Source organism: Pinus tabuliformis, chromosome 6 (assembly GCF_031772625.1).
Source record: "Pinus tabuliformis cultivar Carrire ecotype Pingquan chromosome 6, CPIR1, whole genome shotgun sequence".
NCBI lineage: Eukaryota > Viridiplantae > Streptophyta > Pinopsida > Pinales > Pinaceae > Pinus > Pinus tabuliformis.
In genome coordinates, this window is record NC_142292.1 from 97824261 (window position 1) to 97848832 (window position 24572).

Consider the following 24572-nt stretch of genomic DNA (forward strand, 5'->3'; position numbering starts at 1 on the left):
GGAGTCTGCGCACTCAGCTGCAGAGGCTTCTCCTACTCTACGACCCAAAGACACAACTCTACACTTCGACTCAATGCTTCCTCGATTTCTTAGATGATTTTTCAGATGTCTCTTTACACTTAGGGCCTCGCTCTATTTATACAATTCCATGGTTCACGGACCATGGATAAATATCTCAAACCGACACTACATTTACAAAAGTATGGGCAGACAACCCTATGACTCTATTACAACTTCACGCATCGCGCCCACAAATCGCAGAGTCTTTACAATGGACTTAGTCAAAACTTGGGCTTTAAGCCCCAAAACTTGCCTTAGGGGGATCCCACGCCCAATAGGCCCCCAACACAAACATCGTGACTTGCCCTCAAGTCACTCTGTTGATGTGGAGATATTCGCACAGAGACCTCCCAACTCTGCTCAGACGGCTACAAGGTCGACAGCGCATAGAGTGGCTGCCTGCTGAATCTCTTTTACTCGTTGTTCTGAGACTACGGTGTCGGAACTACTCCCCTGTATCTATTCCTGCATCCCCTACATCTGCGTGAGCTTTCCTTCAATTGTTTTTGTGATTACAAAGGCCTCATCGATCCAAGGCTGAACACACACCTTCAAAACTGCTTCTTTGTGTCGCACTGCATCTACTTGATCTTTAAGCGCTTTGTCCTATTTCATTCGCGCAAGCCTCGAAGTGAGGGCCACCATCTGTGTGGTCCCTTTGACGTTGTCATACTGCTACTCTAGATCACGCGCCTCTATTTCTAAGCGTTGTATGTTTGGGTCCTCCTACAGATTTGTGATGACCTCGAATGATTCTTCCAACATTCTAGTGCAGTCCCTTACTGCACTGCTGATCTCCTCCAGCCCTGATGTAATGGCGTTGGTGTGTTTTTCCCTTACCTTTGGAGGAGTTGAAGAATGTGCCTTCAACCGCAGCTCTGCTATCTGAATGTTCAACTCTAGCTGAAAATTGGCCATTTCTTCTTGCGCCTCGTGCACCCCTAATGCTAATTTCTGGATGCACACCTTTGCTGGTGCTTCTGCTGGGATGGCCAACTCAGGGACCATCTGGCAAGCTTCTTCAAGTACCTGTACCATCTTCCTGTTCTGAGCCACGGCCTCATCACGTTGTAAGCTCAACTGCTTCATGTTGATCTTCTGTTCACTCAACACTTGCAGCGTACGACTCTCCCTAGCCCGCAGTTCTGCAGTAATCGCATCCTGTAGAACATAGAGTGTCTTCTGAGGGAGCGCAACCATGTTGATCCCTATCCCCTTCAATGTACTAACCATAGGTCAGTCGGCCTCATTTGCTGTAACCAGTGCCCCTTTTGGCAGCACTATTGTGTTGGTTGTATGAGCACGCAACATTTCCTTGGCTGCGGCTGTTCCTACTGCAAGGCTGGTCGAGAGAGTACCAGCCTGAGGAGGGCCTCTGTGGTGACATCGTGAACCGTGTCTCCTATATCATGCAGATCCCCTTTGGTAAGGGTGATCAGGTCGATAGATAGCTTAGATGCTTTTACCTTCTTGCGCGGCCACCTCCGCTCGGCCAGGCGCTGGCGCTTCAATTGTGTTGACGCTACTTGGGGGTCCGCGCCACCCTCCTCTACATCTATTTCCATCTCTTGCTCCTGCTCAGGAGAACGCAACTTCTGGCCTTCGTGCTCCTTCTCTACTGCCTTCTGTGGTGTTGTTGCAGCCTTTTTCTGTCCTGTTGCTTTCTGTGTAGCATCACGCGCCCCCTGCACCTTTGTTGTTGTTGCTTCTTTCCTTCTCTTTTCTAACAACTACGCCACGCGTAGTTTTTCCTCCTCCTTTTTTTGCGCATCAGACTTTTCCAGCGCAGAGATGTCTGGAACGCGCCACTCTGGCGGCCATGTCTCAAGCACGTCGAAGATCACATCATCTGTGGCTATATAAGGTAGTTCATTCCACTTATTTGCAGGGTCCTTACACGCCCTGAGGTAGATGTGATGAAAGTCTGCTTTAAATTATACGAAACTTTGCAGGCTATTGTAGATAGTGGGTGATAATCGTGGCTTGCATTTAATCCCCATTCTGATGTTCATCTCCATGAACACCCAGAATATTTTACTGTCGCAGATCTGGTTCGCGTGCTTAGTGGCCCATAGTGAAGCATACTTCGCGGCCTCCAGGATATCCCTTGCAATTGTGGGGAACTGGCTATCCTCCGGCAATTCCACTGCCACCAGTACTATGGATAGTAGAAGCCATGCATAGTGGAAATTTTTTCCTTGTTCATGTGCCTCGCAAAAATTCTCCAAGAACTCTTTTCACAAGAACTCAGACCAGTTAAATTGGACCTCCTCTGCGCATTGTTTAGTAAGTGCCACCACTGGCGCGGGTACCTCGTCCGTGCGACACTTCCGCATGACCTTACCCACCAGTATCTAAGTCGCCACTCTGACTGCTTTGTTGTTGATACTGGAGATCGCATATCCCCTCTTTGTCTTCCCCAGTTTGTATTTCCTTTTCATGGCCTCCGCGATGGCCAAATCACTGCTCTTCCCCTCCGAAATGTCTATGGGGTCTTCGCTTTTACACGGGAGTCGGGTAACTCGATGGATTATGTGGTCCGTGATAGGGATGGGCTCCTCCAACCAAAGACACCCACCATGCACCAAGCAGAGCAGCTGCCTGGTGACAAAGATAGTAAATGGGATGCGATGGTAATGTGGCACCCAGAGCAGGTTCAACAACCCTGCCTTTTCGACTCTGTGTAACCACTTGCGCGGCTCCAACTCTATAACTCCCATCACGGTGTGTTTCTTTGGCTTCATGAGGTGCACGATCGCCAAGTGAGGGAATTTCTCGTGGTCAGTGAGATCCTAGTCTTCGAATTTTAAGCTCGGCACCCTTCCCAAGTGCGTTCCTTCAAAGATGATATCGTCTGGGAGGAGCAGAGTCTATAGAGAGCTCTTACTCTCATCGAGGTCCTTGGGCACCTTTGCCTTCCCCTTCCGTGGAGGGACATACGTGGGCAGCTTAGTTAGAGGGACCGCGCCCTCGGTTTCTTCCTCCATACCCTCGTCCTCATCCTCTTCAATTATGAGGTCCTTAAGGTCTTCTTCCTCCTCATCAGTTTCCAGGTTAATCGCTTTCCCTTTTTCCTCCATTGTTAATCTGGTTCACAACAAGTTTCGGGGGGACACATGCACCAGAATCATTGGTTGCTTGTCTTTCTTCGGTCTCAGCGTGCATGGTGATTTAGGGATTTCTGCAATAATCTCGACACTCTCAGGGGCATCTTTCATGGTCATGGCATGCACGACTTCTTCGGAGGTCATCTCTGTGATTTCCATGGCTTCTTTAGACATTTCCATCTTGTTCGTCAAGAAATCTCTCAACCGTTCAATCAGGGGCTCAACCAACGCTCTCCACAGGACAAACAGGTCTCGGTTTGGAATACTCAGGGCACACGACAGCTCAACTGCAAATGACTAAGTGTTGTTTGTTGGGCAGCCCTTTGTATTTTATAGCGCCTTTTGAATTTGAATTTGACCGTTCCCCCCAAATATGGTCTATTAATGCTCCCTTGGCAATAGATTTTCCCAAATCTTATCCATAAAGCTCAACTTAAATGTCTGTCGCCCACTCCATTTGGTCTCAAGTCAAGCATCACATCGTGAATAGTGACTACAACAGTCACTTTCTAGCCAACCCTCGCAGCAGCGCAGCTCCCCTTGCGCAATCGTCGACCTTGTGACACTTTGCTTTTGTGCGCACCTCCGACATCATGCAGCTCTCGGGTAGAGTAGTTTATAGTCCCGTGCCTCCTTTCAACTACCTGGAGTGCTAAGATTTTACTTCCCACGGCTAATCAGGTGGCCGCACCACCTATATAGGGTTCCAACCGGTCATCTGTCACTTTTCCTGGAGAAAATCTGCCTTTTATTTTTATTGTCCGCGTCGTGCACTTTACCCTCTACATCGCGCCACCATGGGTGATCCTTCTAGTAATATACGGTCCAATCCAAGGCATCAAACTGATCAAATCTTGGCGGTAGTCCCCAAATTCGTCAATGTAATCGTGTGCACCATGTTTTATCACCCTGGTTTTCTTATCGAGAAATCCATTCTTTATTTCTTCCTCAAGCTTCTTGACTTCCACTTCTATCAAAGTGCTTTTCTCCCTTAATGCTCCCTTCCTTTCATGAGTTCTTGGAGCCTAAGATCGCCATGTCGGATTTCTTCCTAAGGTCCCAAGCGTTCTACTTCGGTCAGTTGCGTGATCCCTTCTTCCAAGGCTCCGCGAACCATAATATCCACCAGCGCTGCTATGCACGGACTAGGCATACTATGTTCTATTGGAACTACAGTGTTTGCTCCATAGGCCAACGTAGAAGGCGTTTGCCCCGTCATTTTCTTGCATTTTTTCCTATAAGCCCATAGAAATGCTGGTACGCACAAGTCCCAGTCACTCTATTATGCATTATATACCCTGTTCAGTGCTTCGCACACTCCGTTAAAGGCTTCTGCGTGGGTAGCCTTCTACACACTCGTTCTTTCCATACTTTGTCGTCCCAACTCGAGGGACCATTTACACAATTTCCTTGCCAACCCCTTCTTATTGACCGTGTTCCCGAACACGAAGTCCATGTGCATCCACGCAGGTTGTTTAACATATGGCTGTACCCACCTGGACAGATGCGTGTGCGGATCATCCCATCCATCATTCTGTTAGAGTCGGTCTTGTCAGTCCTCCGTCAGAGATCAAAACTCTTTTTGCATTTCATTTTTAGGTGTCCCATCCTGCTCGATCACTTGCATTCCGCTAGGAGCATGCCATAAATTTGACGGAAGGGCTTTGTCATTCATTCCCCTCATGTCTTATACCTGCTGGCTTAGGGTTTTTCATCAATGTCTATTAAAGTCCATGACAGTCAATGTTTGATCTCTAGATGCAACGAGTCATGTCAATCATAGGTCTAGGGTTTTGAAAATTGAGTCGTTAAAGTGTTCAAATGCCAGCAGGCCAGAGGGAGGTTCTACACATGTTTTCTATTTCGCGAATTTCATCATTATATCGATGGATTACGACTGTTTTTCAAAATTGTGTTTTGAAGAAAAGTCAACATTTTGTCCTTTGTAATAATTTTCAAAAGTTTTCAGTTTTTGAAATCTTCAGGCGCAGCCCTGGTCTCCTTTTCCAAATTCCATGTCAGCTATCCCTGCAAGAATTTTCCAAGAATTTCATTGTTTCAGTCAAAAAATCAAAAGGAAATTCAAAAACAGAGTTGTATTAAAATAGAAAAAGTGCCAATGTCAAAACATTATAAAGGTGGGTCTTGGAGAGTCAAAAATTAAATCCATGCCTTTATAAAGACATTCTCATGAAGATCAATGTTATTTGCATGCCAAGACCAAGGACGAAGCCATTCAAAGAAAATTTGTAGAGTTAGTGCGCGATTTGGGTGAAGTTGCAGGAAATTTGGCCGGCGCGACGCACAGAGCAGGTGGCGCAGCGCACTGGGGAGGCGCGGCACACTGGGAGAAATTGCCCAATGTAATTTTGAACGGGCGTGGCGCACTAGGACAGCGCGGCGCGTTGGGTGAGCAGCGCGGCGCACTCAGCTGTTTGGCCCAAAATTTCCAGAACGTCCTCCAAATGCCAAAATCGTGCCATTTTCTTTTGAATTCAAGTAGGTTGAGTTCCTTCTTCACTGTTCAACATTCAAGTTTATGGTGTATGTTATGGTTGATGTGTTGAGCTTCCAAATAAACAATCAAACCCTATCATTTTGAATGCCTCACATCTAAACTGTTGCCTACAGTTTCAAAACATGTTCACCACCAAGGTTACTCTTTTCCATTATTTCTTTTGTCCTTAATTCCCTTTGTTCCTTGACCCCATTGTTCCCCATCCCCTAAAGTTATTAAACCCCTGTCCTAAATTCCCTTTCCCAAAACTGTCAAATGTGAAAAACCCTTAAACCCTATTCCCAAACCTAATTCCTAAACCCCTCCCATATTTTCCAAAACAAAAATCTCTCCCAATAATTCCTAATCCCTTGATATTATGTCCCTTTCCTAATAGTCCCTGTTTCATTGGTTTTCCCCTTTGGTGGCAGAGTTGGCACACATTGCTAAAAGAGCAGTCTAAACAGTTTTCATACACTAGCATCTTCATCTTCAAGGCAGTTTGAAAAACAGCAGTCATGACATCTGAGCATTCATCCGACTATGAAGTGGAAACCCAAAGTGACTCACCCTTGGAAGAACAGGCACCCCGGAGGCCTCATAAAGGTGGCAGACATGTTAGAGAAGAACCGACCACCCTTACAGAATTGCAGGCCTGCCCTCTTGCCATGTTTTGTTTTCAGCATCAGTCATGCTATGAGTTTTGTCAAAAGGTGGCTAGTGTTCAATTTCATCATGAGCTGGCTCGTCTTTTTGTGCTGCACTTACATGGAGATCAAGCTATCTTAGCTGGTGTCACCTTCACACTTACACCAGAATCTGTCTCATTAGCAACCGGCATACCGAACATTGGTGAACCATGGAACAAGAAGCAGAAGATTGACCGGCAGCATTATGAGCCATACATTAAAACCGGTTTCTTGAGGCAGCTCAAGGGAGTGTTCCCATTCTGATATCTGAAAGATGAATATGCTCCACTAATGAAATTGATCATGAAATATTTCAGCTGTGAGGGACGGTTCTCTTGTCTCTATGCCTATCACATCAGGTTGCTCATGCATTTCACCTGGGTACGGATGATGAACATTCCGTATTTCATTTGCCGGAACATAGAGAGGATGACCACCCTTGTGTAGCATAAAACCCCTCAGCAGCAACTTAACAGTGTCTATCATTTTTCTCTTATTAAGATTTTGGTGGTTCATCAGCTTGAATTACAGGGCATCACTTGGGATGATTTCATCTCCCGTGACTTCTTCAGAGCTTCACAGGGATTATCAGAGGTTAAGCATGAAGGTGGACCTTCTCATCAGTATGAGCGCCATGAAACCGCTAGTATGCCGATATTCATCGCATATCAGAGAGGTACCAGACATTTGTTTGCAGCGGCAAGCGAGTGTTATAAGAAGAGCTTCGGCATAAATCACATATAGAAAGACCTTTGTTGACGCGTTTCGAGCCAACAAGTGTGGCTCATCGTCAGGACAAGTTGAAGAAACAGATCCAGCTTTGCGTGTTAAATAGTTTGAGCAGGGCCTCCAACAACTATCTAGATTAACGGCTAGCTTTGACTTAGGGACAGTCAAAAAGTCAAATTGATTATTTCAAGGAAGATAGTAGTGACCATACCTATATATAAATATATAATTATATAAATGAAATAATTTAAGAAGGGGTTTACTTTAATAATTAGTTAAAATGTATAATTTAATAATTAAAATTTTTTATTAAATGGGAATTAGTTAAATTGAAGACCTAACTTATTTATAAATAAGGTAAATGTAATTAAATAAAATAAATAATAATAATAGAAATCAGAAAACAAATAAATAATAATAATATATATTCGCTAGATAAATAAATAAATAGATAAAAATCTATATAAAAATAAAAAAATAATAATAATATATATAAATTAGTTATGAAAGAAATAATAAAGTAAATAATAATAAGAAAATAACAATGATAATAATACTAATATATATCCGTTAATAAATAGATAAATTACCAATACTAACAATATATAAAAATTAGTTACGAAAAAATAATAAAATAATAATAATAATATATATTCCTTAATAGATAAATAAAATTAGTATATAATAAAATAATAATATATATAAAAATTAGTTACGAAGAACTAATAAATAAATAAATAAATAATAATAATAAAAACATAAGTAAATAAATATTTGTTATAACAATAATAATTAGGGAAAAGGGGACGACTCAACAATAAAAATAAGCAAAATAATAATAATAATAATATATATTCGTTAATAAATAATTAATTAAAATATATATATATAATATAAGATAAATAAATAATAATAATAATAATAATAAAATAATAATAATAATAATAAGTAAATAAATATTAGCTATGATAATAGATATCAATATCAATCAGGGAAAAAGGAGCGACACAAAATAAACAGGAGAAGGCCTGGAAAGAGTCCAGATCCAAAAAGGATAAACCCTAGGAGATAGGAAGGCTCCAGGGGGACGAAAAAAGCGAAAGAGATGAAAGAGGGGGGGGGAGACTAAGAAGAAAGGGCAGGGATCCAACATCTACTGATCTTCCAGCCGTCATCTCTATTGAGATTGTTAGGCCTTCTTTCGATCTCAATAGCTTCCCTGAGTTTCCGATGATGGAACTGGGCAACCTTGGCAATAACCTTAGCCTCCTCAATATAAACGTGATGCTTGGTCTTATCCACATGCTCTTCCAGCGTTGAAGACTTGGTTCTCCCATGTCTTAGGTCAGATGCATGTTCGCAAATCCTCTGATGGATGGAGCGCCCTGTTTCCCCGATGTAGGGGGTCCCACAAGAACAAGGGATCAAGTAGACACCCTTCATGTCCTTGGGGTTAACGGGATCTTTAACCGATCGGAGGGAATTACGAATAGTTTTGAGGGGTCTAAATGAAGAGGGAATATTATACCTCTTAAGGATCCGAGCAATCTTGTCCGTGGTTCCTTGGACATATGGAAGGTGGACACCTAGTCGGCGTTCCTTAGGTTCTTTCCTAATAACTGCATTTCTAGATGCTTTAAGGAAAGCCTTCTGACCTAGGCGCCTACTATATCCATTTTCCATAAAGACATCAAGGAGATGGGATCTCTCCTTATCAAAGCTCTCATTATCAGAAATCCTGAGGGCACGAGTAGCGAGGGTGTTAAGGACACCCATTTTCTGAGCCGGGAAATGATGGGAATCAGCATGAAGATACTGCTCAGTATGCGTTTTCTTCCGGAACACAGAGTGGGAGAGATAACCGTCCTTATTCTTAGAAATAAGAATATATAGGAAAGGGAGGCAACCATTGACCTCTTTCTCCATGGTGAACTTAATGGCAGAGGACTGACCATTGAGGTGATTGAAGAAGTGATCCAGCTCCTCTTGGCCATGGGACCAGATGACGTTAGTGTCATCCACATACCTTTTCCAAAGCTTGGGAAGGAGACGAGCCGAGGCTAAAGCTTTGGCTTCGAAATCTTCCATAAAAAGATTCACAACAATCGGGGAAAGGGGGGAGCCCATGGCAACACCACAAGTCTATTCAAAGAATTCACCCTCGAAACAGAAGAAAGTGGAAGTGAGACAGATCTCAACCAGATGCGCGGTATCGGGATCTGTTAGGAGATAGATCACTTCCAAGGCCTCCTTTATAGGGATGCAAGTATAAAGAGAGACCACATCAAAGCTGACGAGAATTTCCTCAGGGTCCAACCTAATGTCCTTAATGAAGGAAGCAGAGTCCTTAACGAAGGACTCAGTGCGGCCGACAAGGGGCTTAAGTTTAAGGGCAAGGAACTTAGCAAGAAGGTAGGTAGGACCACCAATGGTGTTGACGATAGGCCTTAGAGGGGCCCCTTCCTTGTGGATCTTAGGTAACCCATAGATCCTAGGAGTAATGGGACTTCTCTCAATGAGTTTGTGGCTCAGTGGGCATAGGGAACTCACTGTTATCTCCACCCGGGGTGGAAGGGGCCTCGCTTCCTCCATCAGCATCACAGGTACAGGACAAAGGTAAGAGGCCAATGCAGGATAAAGGACCTTCAAGAGAGCCTTCAGGTGAAAGAGAGACCGACTTCATTCTCATTCATGATGATGATACAGATGCAGGCCCACAAAGTGCCAAACTTAGGGAGATCATTCAGGAGCAGCAAACAGAGATCCAAGCCTTATCCCTTGTCTTGGAGAGAGCTAAGTGGACCATGAAATATTTGGAGCAGAGGAACAAACTACTTGAAGATCAGCAAGCAATCATGGAGCTACAAAACATCCGCGAGAATCGTCAGGCTGCACAAAGGAGAAGAATTGAGCTCGCGTAATTGGAGGAAGAGATTAATGAGGATCGGGAGGCTAATCTCGAGAGAGTTAACATGCACTTAGAGAGGCTTTTGGACAAGTCCGATAAGGATCATGCATTTCTGAGACACATGGCTTTCCACTACATGGCACGAAACAAGGTTTGCAAGGCACGAATCAGGAATTTAAAGGCAAAATTGAGAAAGGCAATAAGGAAGCAAAAGAGGCAAAGGGAGCTTGATCATATTCAGATATTGGCTGAAGCCTCTTTAGCCTAGCATAACACTTAATGAAGAAGCTCCAGCCCAAATTTCAAGAAATTTGGGGCATTTTTGGCATATTGGCAAATTGTGGTACAAAAAACAGGGTTTTTCTCCCTATGCGCCACGCCACCTGGTGCGCGCTTTTGCTAGGGAGCTCCAAACTGCAAAAAGTTTATATTTTTGGATTTGGCATGAAAAATCATGACTGCTGGTGCATGTCCAAGAAGTTTTGGCAAGTTTTGAGTCCCCAGGAGGTCAAAAACACTCAAAAATGACCTCTCTACCCCTATTTTGACACACAAGAAGCAGTCTTGGGAGATTGAAGTTTTGGAGGGGAAAATGGGAACCAAATTTAGAAATTCCACTTGGGTTGGAAAGTAGATAGGCAGGGATTTCTAACAAGCACACTTGGTCTCAAATTGGACTTCAAGAAGTGCCTCAAAGTGGCGCGACGCATACAGATTTTGGCGCGGCGCACAGAGGATTTTTGCTCAATTTTTCACCTTCCAGCTCAAAAATTCGGCCAGTTTGACTAGTTTTGCTTTGTGATGTAAATTTTTATCTATCTTGATGTAATTGGATAAACATGATGTAATTTTGGCAATTATTTACTTGTTCTATAGGATTCATTCACTAAAAAGTGAAAATTTAATGAATGAATCAGTTTCCTACCTTATAGAGGCAAGTCGTTTTCACTGCCTAGATTTTAGTGCTTTGTTTAGAATTGGTTGAAACAGGTCCTAGAATGATGAGCTCGACCCCATAGGCAAGGGAATGGGTTGGGCTAGTCTATATCATGTAATTCCTAAGTCATTTTCAGGGTTGGACACTTGGAATTGCTTTGGCATATCATTGTACATTCTATCTCTGCATTTTTGGCTAAGGAAAGACCAGGGTTTTGCAGCACTGTTTGGGATCCATGTGGCTTTATGTTTTTATGGTGTGCTTCTCTAAGTAATTGTAAGCTCATTAGTGTTATGTGTATCATTTTCCTCTCTTTTCTTCTGAATTTGAACAAATGAGTGATTAAGGTGGAATCCATTAACTGTTACGCTCTGCCTTTGAATTTGTTTAAATTTCCATGTTTTCATCTGTTTAAGGAGAATTCTTGAGACTCTCTTGCTCTCCTTAGCTCCTCACCAGTCTGATCTATTCATTCACTCAATTTAAAGTATCAAAACGATTTCCTTCCTTGCCCCAATCAAAACTCTGCAGAAATTGTGCCTCATCCCCGAGCCCAATTTGCCTTTCCATGTTTCCAACACAAAACCCTCAAAAAATCAAATCAAATCCTATGCACTTAATACCTAGCCTAAAATCAGTTGCTAAATCAGTCATCTCGAGCCCCATCGCTTATCTTTTGCCGAGATCGACCCAGAGAGAGCCCTATCCTGTCCTCGTAGGGCTAGCTACGAGGCTGAGCGTGGTTTGATGTGGACCTAGAACCTTGTCTTTTCAGCCTGAGGAAAATCTAGGCTCTAAAACATTCTTGTCTGTAGTCGCATCTGAGGCTTCCCAAAACACATGCACATCATTCTCCTGCATTCGCACCAGTCCTCAAAGCTTCCTTAGTGTGTTACCCACCATCTCGCGGGTGTAGCATGTAGTACCCATTTCAAAGCCTCGAAATGTTGTTGTTCAGACACTTCTCTTTCAAATCTGTTCAAAAAAACATCTACCTCGCTTAACCCATCATAAGTAGGCAGATCCCTTACTTCAGTTGATACGCAGCGTAGTGATCTTGTCATCATGTTGCAGTTCAGTGTGGTTACCTTATGTAACTGGTTCTGCCATCTCTCTATCTCTCCATCCGAATCTGACGTACAGGAGCTTTCGCGCTCCCATGAGATACGTCCATCCGCGGTGGGATTTACCCAATCTTGCTCTCGCGCGATTATCTTGTAGATGCAGTCTAAGTCATCGTCACTTTCATAGTCATGCACTGGCTCCGTGTAGCGCGATCCTTCTGCAGGGTCCAAAGGTATGACTACGCACAGAGACTTTTTCTCAAAAATCATCTTGCACTCCTTTAGATTTATCACCCTTTTCATGTCAGTGGCCCAATCGATTCCTAATAACGCGGGGTAGGGATTGTCGTCATCAATAATCTCTATCATTTCAAAGTCTGCTAGCACGCTTGCTCCTTCAATATCCACGGTGATTCCCTGCAATCTTCCCATAGGTAGGATCTTTTACTGGTTTCGCAGCTAGATAGGAGACCATTGCAGCGTAGGCCTTCCCATGCACTCCCATGTCTACTTTAGCAGAACATTCACGTTTGATCCTAAATCCAGAATCACTTGGTCCATCTCATATTCTCCAATCTGCATGGTCAATCTCATTTCTCTTCCCATCCTTGTCGCATGCTTTCCAATTTTCCGGACTACGGGAGGTTCTCCTAGCGCGATCCCAGCGCATCTATTTATGAGTTCCTGCAATCCCTTTACAACCTTGTTGTCGCACAGTAGCTTCATGCATGTTTCTAGGAACGTTGTGAGCATTGATGTGTCCATTTCTGGCTCTGGCCTGTCTTTACTTCCTGAATTGGAGGCATAAGCGAAGCTCTTCCTAGCTTCCATGAAGGTTTCCTTAGCGCGCTCCAAATCAAACTCTGGTTCTTTCGTTGGAGCCTTGCGAACCCAAGTATTATCTTCAAGTTGCTTTCCTTTATCATCCCCTATCGTAATTCTACTTCGGAGCACAATGTTCACGTTAGGGTCTTCCTCGCATGGCTCAGGCCTCATCATTTGCAGGTTCTAAGTCGGGAGAGGTTGGAGCGCTCCCTTGTCGCGCAGCCTCGCTATTAGTGTGGGACAATCCTTTGTCTCATGATCAAACAAGGTACAATACAAGCATGATGGGCATGTTGGATTCTTACAATCATGAGAATGTCCAAGCCCTCTACAATTGTAACATATCAGTTATCCACGACCTCTTCCAGGTCCTCCTCCACCTCGGCCTTGTCTGTGCCCTTGAAATCCAGTTCACACCACTCCTGCGTTCTGGTCAAGGGGCTGTGTTTCAACCTGAACTCTGTAGGTGGGAGACCTATCCATCATCAGCTCATAGCTTCTACAGGTGCACTCATCATGTCCCACTGATCTACAGAAATTACAGAACAATTGTTGCGAATTTTGCGTGTACTTCTGCAATAAATGGTAGTTTTCCGTAGCATGCTTTCCTCCTATTTGACAAATCGCGCACCATAAAGCAGGCGCCATGTTAGGTCCTGCTTGGGTCTCCGGTCTTAATGGCATCGATCCTCCTCCAGCGAGGTAATTCACGAACACTCGGCAGTGGTCCTTGTCATGACCCTGACCCTTACATTTAACACACCATACCTCGTTGCGCACTTCCGGGCGAGTTGTCCTGTCCTATCTCAGACTCTGCATCTCAAGACACAAGTTTTTCAGCTGCACGTGGACCTACTGAACTCCCAGGTTAGGATCCCGTATCAAGGTCTCTTATAGCCTCATCGTGATCTCTAAGGCTGCGGCGTTAGCGATGCTACAATGCATTCACGGTGTTGTCCATCTGTCAAAGTCATATTAGCTTCGTGAATCGTGCACTTCAGTCTCTGATATAATTCCCAGGGGGTCTCGCCTGGTAGCATCGTGATATCCTTGAAACTAATGATCGACTGTGCCTCTGACTTCGGCCTGCTAAATTATCTGTTCAATACAATTTGGATATCTGCAATCCCCGCATCCGAATTGTGTTTAGAATGCTTAATATACCAGGTCAGTGCATGATCCTACAGAGCACTGACCAACGTCGCTTTCTTTATATTGTCATCTGTAACTCCCTGCACTTCCCATACAACTTTTATCACAAACCAAAACTAGTCTGAATCTTCATTTCCTACTCCCTTGAACACCAGCAACTTTATTTCACTTGCCATATTGACTCGCGGTGGTGGCAGAGGTGGTATGGGCGAACATGGGGGTGAAGGTGGTGAAACTGGCGATGGTGTGGGTGGGGGTGGTATGTGTGGAATCCTCTGCCTTATCAAATTGATCACACTTCTTGGGGAGACCTTTGTGAGATCTTCCTCGTCCCCTCGCGGAGGTGAAATCAAGGGGCTATTTTCTAGTTTTGCACTACCTTCATTTCTGTAAATTATCCCACTTCGCGTAGCCCCGAACATCAATGTATTCGCATAATCACTTTTCACACAATATAATTTTAATCCAAGTGTTCAGAGACTTAACATACTTACCTTGCGGTCCTTTGAGGAAGCGTCGCTCTGCCTCGCTATAGATGACTAAAGTATCTACCGCGAACTCAGTAATGAGTCCTCCTATGATTCGATAGAGCCAGTGATCAACAGCGCGCGCGATCTTATCCCCCGATGCTTCCAATCTGTGCACCAACTATGGGGTCCACACAATAAGACTGTCGAGCTTGCACCTTCCTTGGCTATCTGCTAACTTCGTGATCCACTCGTACAGCTCAGTAGGGAAAGATGTGAAGAAAATTTCATGGATCTTTGTGTACAGGTAGCAATCTAACCACTCTTCCTTTGATAGTCGTGGATTCCTGTTCTCCTGCTTCGCGAACTTGTGAATTCTCCTGTCCAACCAACCTTCAATTTCTTTCTTAGTTGGATTCTAATGATAGGACATTAGACATCTCTATACAGATTCTGGTCCCGGCAACGGAACCATTTGTTGTCTTGTTGGGGCCTGACCCAGGTTTGGAGTTAATTAGCCAAACAAATCCCTGTACTACTGGCCCTTTCGGCAACAGTCCGCGGAGCGTGGACTGAGGTCTCACCCGAAGCAGTATGGGGGGATGCTGGAACCAGGTTTCCACACCCTTGAGATGTCTGAGGGGTTGATTTAGTCCAACTATGAATACCTTCATGCAGGTTTCTTTGTGCACTTCCCTGACCTGTGTGGCCTTCGCGCCTTGTTATATTCACTTCTGCGCAGCCCTAACCAGGGGTTGTGGGGATTTCGCGCTGTAGGAGCAGCAGTCTGCACTATTTCCCCAAGTCACATCGTGGGTCTTACTTATCTTCTTATAACAATTAGTTATCTTCGTATAAACAAATACCTTATATTATATTCACTTACTCAGCACATTTATATAAGTTCGTGCAGTAAATAAATAGTAAACTTGCAATTCATACCCAATATACTTCAATGCATAAAACAGGAAAAGATACACATAAATATGGTAAAACTTCTCTTAATTAATGCTTCCAACAGTTACAGACCCAACCTTCCCTACGCACTCATCTGCAGACTACTAAGCCTCTGCGCACTCAGCTGCAGAGCCTTCTCCTACTCTATGACCCAAAGACACAACTCTACACTTTGACTCAATGCTTCCTCGATTTATTAGATACTTTTTCAGATGTCTCTTTACACTTAGAGCCTCGCTCTATTTATACAATCCCATGGTTTGCGGACCATGGGTAGATCTCTCAAACTGACACTACATTTACAAAAGTAAGGTCGGACAACCCTATGACTCTATTACAACTTCACGCTCCGCGCCCACAAAGTGCGGAGTCTTTACAATGGACTTAGTCAAAGCTTGGGCTTTAAGCCCCAAAACTTGCCCTGGGGGATACCTCGCCCAACGATAGCCATTGGTGCTATCATTACTCCTATTTCTTCTCTCAGTGGTCCTTAATATGATATTACCATACAAATATAGAAGGTATGTGAACTTCATCACCATCCATTTGAATTTTTCCAATTAAAGGCATTTGCATAGATATGTTCATTTCATTTAAAGAAAAATTAAATGCAAAGACAGAAACAAACACAAAAATTCCAATATACAAATTTTATTTTTTATATATACTACAATTTTTTCCATGCATATGTTTTTGTTGTTTGCACGATCTTGAGGGTGACTAGTGGATGGAGTTTGTAGACAATGAATTGGTGGAATATTGGTATGCACATATCTTCACACATTTATCAGATCATGCAAATATGGTTGAATGGGGTGGTGAGGTCGTAAACATGGAACAAGCTGGATATAATACCTCTGCACAAATGTGAAGTGGTAATTTTCCAAACGAAGGATTTGGCAGAACCAATTATTTTCGTAATCTACAAGTAGTACATGCAGAAAACAGTCTACAAACCAATGACTCAGTCTCCACTTTAGTAGAGAACACTACCTATTATGTAATCATTTCTATTTCGGAGGGTAAGGGAAGAATTACCAATGCCCTTGAAGTTCCAATAATGGAGCTTCAAAATATTTTTGCAAATTATGTAACATATATTATTTACTAATTCTCAAACAAATTGAATTAGTAAATAATACATACCTATTGACAGTGTTGGAAATTTTTCAACCAAGGGGTCCTCCCTAATGTGAAGTCCCAATTAGACCTCATATTGTTTGGAATAGGATCCCCATACGGAGTATCGACCTGGCCACCATAACGCTAATATTTTCCTTGGCTACAATGAATCACATAATAGAGTATGCACATAACCTTTGAAGTCAACAAATAAGTTAACATTGTGAAACACCAATTGCAATGTGTGAAAGAGGACTTTCACAAGAGGGAGGTAAAGAGTGAGTGTCTAGAAGGAAAGTAATAGTACTATTCTAAGAGAGGCACATGAGGGCAAGGAAATATTTGTTAGTTATTTAGCGAAATAGTTCACATAGACACAATGAACATTAAATAAAATACAACACACATTCAACAATATAAGTACCAAATCCAATGAAGTAGTTCAATTTCCTTTGTACATGTGAACAAAACATATACCGCAAAAATCTAAAGAATAGTCTTACAACATTCATGATACATGCATGAAAATGTGTTGGCTCAACGAGCTTTTTATTATTGAACGAAAGATCCAAGTACACAGTTACAATGGTGAGACATTAGCTCCAATAGTTTAACATTAAGTCACTTCTTGCTTCTTCAAGGAATGATCTTCTCTCCTATGCCATGTTAGAGAAGCCAAGGCTAGCTCTCTAAAGGCTAAGCCTCCAAAATCCCTTTTCTTGTGTTATGATGGTGTATTTATAATAAGAAGAATGACCTTTCATATCCCCATGACTCTTGAGCTTCCCTCGTGACTCCTAGATTTCTAATATTAACTTTTGACTTCTATATGACTTTTGGACTTTTCAAAAAGGTTATTTTACCCGTATATGACTATGTGACTCTTGGACTCCAACATATGACATTTTGTCCTTTCATTTTGATAATTACGTCATTAAATCCACAAATGATGTGTCAAGACACATGAACACATGTGAAATTGTGATGACACTTGCATAAGTCGCAACTTGACAATGATGAGATGGACTTCATGATGAGGTGGAAATGCCAAGCTGTTATTTTGTTGCTTTGTCTTTAATCTTCATGAGAGGTCTATTTAGTACTTCATATTCATGAAATATTTACTTTGTTCTTCATCTTCTCCCTCACAGGGGCTAAATGATATGGAGCCTTAATATGGTCCCGATATTTGGTCTTTTGTTGTACATTATTGTCCCTTCATCTTCTTACTTGATGATCATTCTATTTTATAGTATTCATGAGTGCCACCTTGGATGGTCTCATTTTCATCTTCTTTATTATCATCATGTTATGTGAAGATCTAGTACCTACAACTGGAAATCACTCATGACAAGACGACATCAGCCCGAAAAAATCTTAGTCTGACATGCTTCTTGAAAATAATTAATTCACCAGGAACTAGGTACTAGACTGACAGGAAGGCTCAAGGATTGTGTAGTGCGTAGATCTAGAGGTCGAGAGTGAGGTTTTGAGGCTTGTGACTACACAATGCACAACACTACAGGCCTGGGCAAAAAGACTATGCAGTTGAGGGTCACAAGTGAGTCAGGATTTCCCATTGTGACTACGCAATGTAGAATTTAGGAGAGAGGGAGGTCATGAGATTGCGCAATTACATAGCTCAAGGAGCCAGGGATGTAGACTACAGACTGGGATTGCATAATGCGTAGAAGGATACTGACAGGGAGACTTTATTCTACGATTCTAGGGGTCATGAGGCCAAGATTGAGCACCATGACTGTGAAATGTGCAGTCCTTAGAGGCATAAATTGTGTGTTACATAGTTCCAGAAGGAAATGATATGTTCTTGGGGCCTTCCACTGTGCAATGCGTAGTTCAGGGGAGCAAAATGAGCTCAAGTTGGTCAGGCATAAAATCTTATAGAATTTGGCTAAGTGTGGGATCTCTTAATCAGATATGAAATCAAGGTAGGAATTAAACATGATCACTCACTCAAATCAATCAATGACACAACATTAAACACTCAACACTCATAAACAAAATGGTCCCCTTAATGCGATGACAATGAAACATTCTCCTCCAAGTGAGACACTTAAAATATATTTTGTGTTGACACTAGTACGACAGTGACAAAACTTTGGGAATGAGTCTAATACATGTCTACATTTTTGGGTGTGGAGCCTGATTATTTCCCTGATTGTTCAGAATTTTTTCGTTTTAGCCGCTTTGGATCCTTGTTGCTAACGGGGCAGCAACACCAATCCAAGTAAAGCAAGGTGGATTGAGATCGGAAAAGTGAGGGATCTCTATCCTCACTTACTTGCTGAGTAAAAACAGACTTTTGGTGGTCCAAAAGCTTCTATTGGGGAGGAATGATCGAGGGGATCAAAAATATGCTCAAAAATAAAAATAAAAAATTCTCAAAATATCCTGAAACTAGTGAAAAAATCGTAGATTTCATCATTATGATTCCAATGACGCTTGAATCGCCTCAATATGACATCATATGTGAAAGTTATCATGTTATGAAGTTTTTGGCAAACAACTTAAAATTCAACTTGTAGGGTTGACTTGGTTGCTGACTGGGTAGGTTGTATAGTAACGTGGCATTTACGCCAGCATGCTGACTAGGAAATAATGATGTCATATAGGTCAATCTCGTGCTTACACGTGGCATGATCGTATTGGTTAGGTTCGCGGATTTTCATTGGTTAGTGAGCTTCAGGTTGGACCAATCAGGAGGCACCATGTGGCTTTCAGGGTTCACTCAAAATTTTGTTAATGGACCGACTAGCCTTGGCGAGGTACGACCCTAAGACCTATAGCAAGAACACCATACACCTTACCATTAGACCATGCATTTAACCTCGTTAGTATAATGGGCCATGTATATTTATTTCAATGTGGTATGGGGGTTTGGGGGAGAGGGCGGCTCTCCCGACTAGCCTCGGCCCCTGGTTATATGGAATATAATGTGACCACAGTGAATGGAGTATGGAAGAGGCAAAGGGGGCAGGGTGTTGGCCTCGACGCCTTGTTCCAAATGTTAACCGAACCAACGGTCGGGCTGCAGAGAAGGGTTGGCGCATGGTGCCTAGCCCACGGCCACACGGCTGGTCACATGACCAGGAGCGTGGAAGCCGATGGGCGTGTGGCCTCTAGCCTGCGCCCCTGGAAAAATTGAGCGTTATATAGCTGATAAAAAGGGCAGAAACTTGGGGCATGGGGGTCAATTAAGTATCCGATAAAATGCACCATGTGGAATTTGCGTCGTTCCTGCACCAAATTGTCACTTAGCAGTTCCTCCAAAAAGGGATTCATTGCCAGTTTTTCTAGTTTGGCCATTTTGCAAGACAAATAGTAGAGAAATGAAAAAGGAGGCCTATCTTGGCCATTTTTCAGCCTTTTTGAGCCTAAGAAGAGCCTACACATGGGTTTTTGGGTGCTTTGGACACACTAACAACATTATTTTTGTGTTTTGAGCATTGTATGTTGGTGTAATTAACATTTTGAGCATATAATGTAAAGGGCCAACATTGGAAGCTGGACCCGAAGACGTAGCCCAAGAGGGGCGAACTCCGTCATCAAATTGTTGTTTTATGATGTTGCATGTTGTCTATTTTTCTCTATTTAAATCTGTCAAACTTAACTAAAATTATTAAGTTTATGTGCTTTTGCGATTTCAATCCATTGCCCACGAGACATAAACTAGCTTACTTTTTCAATAAACCTTCAATTTTTAATTTCAGATCACTATTGTTATTTTACATGCTTATCTATACAAGTTCGTCATCAGCCATGTTGATTCTATATAATGTTGTCTACAACAAACATATGAGTAAACTTCTCAGGGCTTTAGTTTTTACCTTTTTTTCCTCCACCTACTAGATTCAACTAGAAAATAAAGTCTTTGTAGAGTGATTCCTACCAGGAGATGGGATGCTATAATCTGTTATGTTTAGGTTTCGTTCAAACCAATGAACGAATAGCCATTGGTGCTACCATTACTCCTATTTCTTCTTTGAGTGGTCCTCAGTATGATATTACCATACTGATATGGAAGGTCTGGAACTTCATCACCATCCATTTGGTTTTTTCCAATTAAAGAAATTTACATAGATATGTCCATTCATTTAAAGAAAAATTAAATCCAAAGACAGAAATAAACACAAAAAATTCCAATATACAAATTTGATTTTTTATATGTACTACAATTTATTTTTTCTGCATTTGTTTTTGTTGTTTGCAGGATCCTAAACAGGGCGACTGGTGGATGGAGTTTGCAGAAAATGAATTGGTGGGATATTGGCCTGCACATCTCTTCACACATTTAACAGATCATGCAAATATGGTTGAATGGGGTGGTGAGGTCGTAAACATGGAACCAGGTGGAGATCACACTTCCACACAAATGGGAAGTGGTCATTTTCCAAATGAAGGATTTGGCAGAGCCAGCTATTTTCGTAATCTACAGGTAGTAGATGCAGAAAACAGTTTACAAACCATAGATTCAGTCTCCACTTTATCAGAGCACACTACCTGTTATGACATCCAAAGCGTTTACAATGGTGATTAGGCTAATCACTTCTATTTCAAAGGGTAAGGGTAGAATTACCAATTCTCTTGAAGTTCCACTAATGGAGCTTCGAAATATTTTTCCAAATTATGTAACATATATTATTTACTAATTCTCGAACAAATTGAATTAGTAAATAATATATACCTATTGACGGTGTTGGAAATTTGTCAACCAAGGGGGTCTCCCTGATGTGAAGTCCCAATTAGACCTCATAGTGTTTGGAATAGGATATCCATCCAGAGTATCGACCTGACCACCATAACTCTAAGATTTTCCTTGGCTACAATGAATCACATAAGAGAGTATGCACATAACCTTTGAAATCAACAAGTAAGTTAACACTGTGAAACACCAATTGCAATGTGTAAAAGGAGACTTTCACGAGAGGGAGGTAAAGAGTGACTGTCTAGAAGGAAAGTAATAGTACTATCCTAAGAGAGGCATGTGAGAGAAAGGAAATATTTATTAGTTATTTAGCGAAATAGTTCACATAGACACAATGAATATTAAATAAAATACAACACACATTTAACAATATAAGTACCAAATCCAATGAAGCAGTTTAATTTCCTTAGTACATGTGAACAAAACATATACCATAAAAATCTAAAGAATAGTCTTACAACATTCATGATACATGCATGAAAATGTGTTGGCTCAACGAGCTTTTTATTATTGAGCGAAAGATCCAAGAACATAGTTACAATCGTGAGACATTAGCTCCAATAGTGTAACATTTAAGTCACTTCTTGCTTCTCCAAGGAATGATCTTCTCTCCTATGCCATGTTAGAGAAGCCAAGGCTAGCTCTCTAAAGGCTAAGCCTCCAAAATCCCTTTGCTTGTGTTATGATGGTGTATTTATAATAAGAGGAATGACCTTTCATATCCCCGTGACTCTTGAGCTTCCCTCATGACTCCTAGACTTCTAATATTAACTTTGGACTTCTATATGACTTTTGGACTTTTCGTAAAGGCTCTTTTATCCATATATGACTATGTGACTTTTCACATTCCACATGTGACTCTTGGACTTCCACATATGACATTTTGTTCGTTCATTTTGGTAATTACGTCATTACATCCATAAATGACGTGTCAAGACATGTGGACACATATGAAATTGTGATGACACTTGCATAAGTCACAACTTGACAATGATGACATGGACTTCATGATGAGATGGAAATGCCAAGTTGTTATTTTGTTGCTTTGTCTTTAATATTCATGAGAGGTCTATTTAGTACTTCATCTTCATGAAATATTTACTTTGTTCTTCATCTTTACCCTCATATGCACTAAATGATATGGAGCCTTCATATGGTCCTGATCTTTGGTCTTTTGTTGTACACTATTGTCCCTTCATCTTCTTACTTGGTGATCATTCTATTTTACAGTCTTCATGAGTTTCACCTTGGATGGTATCATTTTCATATTCCTTATCATCATCATCTTATGTGAAGATATAGTACCTACAACTGGAAATCACTCATGACAAGACGACATCAGCCCAAAAAAATCTTAGTCTAACATGCTTCTTGAAAATAATTAATTCACCTGGAACTAGGTACTAGACTGAGAGGAAGGCTCAAGGATTGTGCAATGCATAGATCCAGAGGTCGGGAGTGAGGTTTTGAGGCTTGTGACTGCACAATGCACAACACTGGAGGCCTGGGTAGGAAGGTTGTGTAGTTGAGGGTCACAGTGAGGCAGGATTTCCCATTGTGACCATGCAATGCACAATTTAGGAGAGAGGAAGGTCATGAGATTGCGCAATTGCATAGTTGAAGGAGCAAGGACATAGACTGCAGACTGGGATTGCACAATGCGTAGAAGGAGACTAACAGGGAGGCCTTATTCTATGGTTCTAGGGGTCAAGAGGCCAGGATTGAGCACCGTGACTACGAAATGTGCAGTCCTTAGAAGCATAAATTGTGCATTACATAGTTCCAGAAGGAAATGATATGTGCTTGAGGCTTTCCACTACACAATGCGTAGTTCAGGAGGGAAAAGTGAGCTCAAGCTGGTCAGGAATCAAATATTCCATAATTTGGCTAAGTGTGGGACCAGTGAAGCAGATATGAAATCAAGGTAGGAATTAAACATGATCATGCACGCAAATCAATCAATGACACAACATTAAACACTCAACACTCATAAACAAAATGGTCCCCTTAATGTGATGACAAAGAAGCATTCTCCTCCAAGTGCGACACTTAAAATATATTTTGTGACGACACTAGTACGATAGTGATAAAACTTTGGGAATGAGTCTAATATATGTCTACATTGTTGGGTGTGAAGCCTGATTATATTCCTGATTGTTCAGATTTTTTTCGTTTTAGTCACATTGTATCCTTGTAGCTAACGTGGTAACACCAATCCAAGTAAAGCAAGGTGGATTGAGATTGGTAAAGTGGGGGAGCTCTACCCTCACTTGCTAAGTAGAAATAGAGTTTTGGTGGTCCAAAAGCTTCGAGTGGGGAGGAATGTGTTGAGTTACGCAATGGGTATGTATTTACTCTTAATTCCATCACCTTTTTCCTCTTTTCTTATCTCTTTCATATCTTGATACGCTAACATATTGATGGATTATGATAAGAAATGAATGAACTACTCTCGATTAAGATTTAGCCACCGTAACTAACTCTTATTTCTTTTTATGCAGAAAAACGACGAAAGGAACAGTTGTTTTTCCCTAGAGACGGAGCAGCATAAACCAACAAAGGAAGAATGAGGCACGTGGGTTGTGGTCAGGTCAGAGGATGAATCATGAGGATCAACGCTAAATATGAAGGGTGCCCGAAGATAGCATTCAGCTGTGAATCCCTCAGGATCTCCCAATCCTGAGGGCTCACATTTATCTTTTACCTCTTTCTGATTATAAAAGTAAAAACTGTAGGATTAAAGGGGATCAACTTTCTGTTCATTTCAAATTGTAATTTTAAAGTACAGACTCTTGCTTTGGAGGGACACAACCATATTGTAATGAGAATTGAGTTCAATGGTTAATATATAATTTACGTTGTTGTTCATTCATATTCTCTGAAGTAGCTCAGAAGTATTCGCTGGTGGCTAAGGGCCCAGCCTCTGGTGGATCAAACTGCTATCCTTTGTGTTATATCTTTCTAATTCACTCAAGTTTGATTGGTTTGACATTTTTTCCATTTTTTGTGAGTTTATCTTGTTGTATATTTACCGATTTCCTATATAATTTGAAGTTAGTACATTTTCTTTACATGCTTCGCAGCATTGTCATTTGATTCTATTTATGCTTACTGTAGATTAAATTAATTAGCAGTTAAGACAATGAACCTTGTTGTTTACAATAAGAGTGTGGTTAGTATCTAATCAGCTGAAAGAGTTTGGTTACCGCTACTGAACTCTCGGTTCATATAAATTGCTTAATTGGGATTGAATGTGATTTAGATAGAATCAACTAGAAGAGATTGGTTACTACTATCGAACTCTCGGTTGACATCATTTCCATTTGAATTTC

At 41.7% G+C, this 24572-nt stretch overlaps 1 protein-coding gene across 1 annotated transcript; it reads left to right on the plus strand.

Annotated features, from left to right (window-relative positions):
- Positions 1–19490: 19490 nt before the first annotated feature.
- LOC149257438 (protein neprosin-like) lies at positions 19491–21072 on the plus strand. The gene is made up of 3 exons (XM_089375102.1): positions 19491–19643; positions 20413–20559; positions 20746–21072. Exons 1-3 carry the CDS (start codon positions 19491–19493, stop codon positions 21070–21072), a joined length of 627 nt encoding a protein of 208 aa, XP_089231228.1.
- Positions 21073–24572: the final 3500 nt, after the last annotated feature.

What these genes read in the sequence shown, in the direction of transcription:
- LOC149257438 (XM_089375102.1), top strand. Translation starts at nt 19,491, where the DNA reads ATGGAAGAGGCAAAGGGGGCAGGGTGTTGGCCTCGACGCCTTGTTCCA. An exon ending in AGGAGCGTGGAAGCCGATGG is followed by an intron (nt 19,644 to 20,412) that starts GCGTGTGGCCTC and finishes AAGTCTTTGTAG; the next exon opens with AGTGATTCCTACCAGGAGAT. An exon ending in TTACCATACTGATATGGAAG is followed by an intron (nt 20,560 to 20,745) that starts GTCTGGAACTTC and finishes TGTTGTTTGCAG; the next exon opens with GATCCTAAACAGGGCGACTG.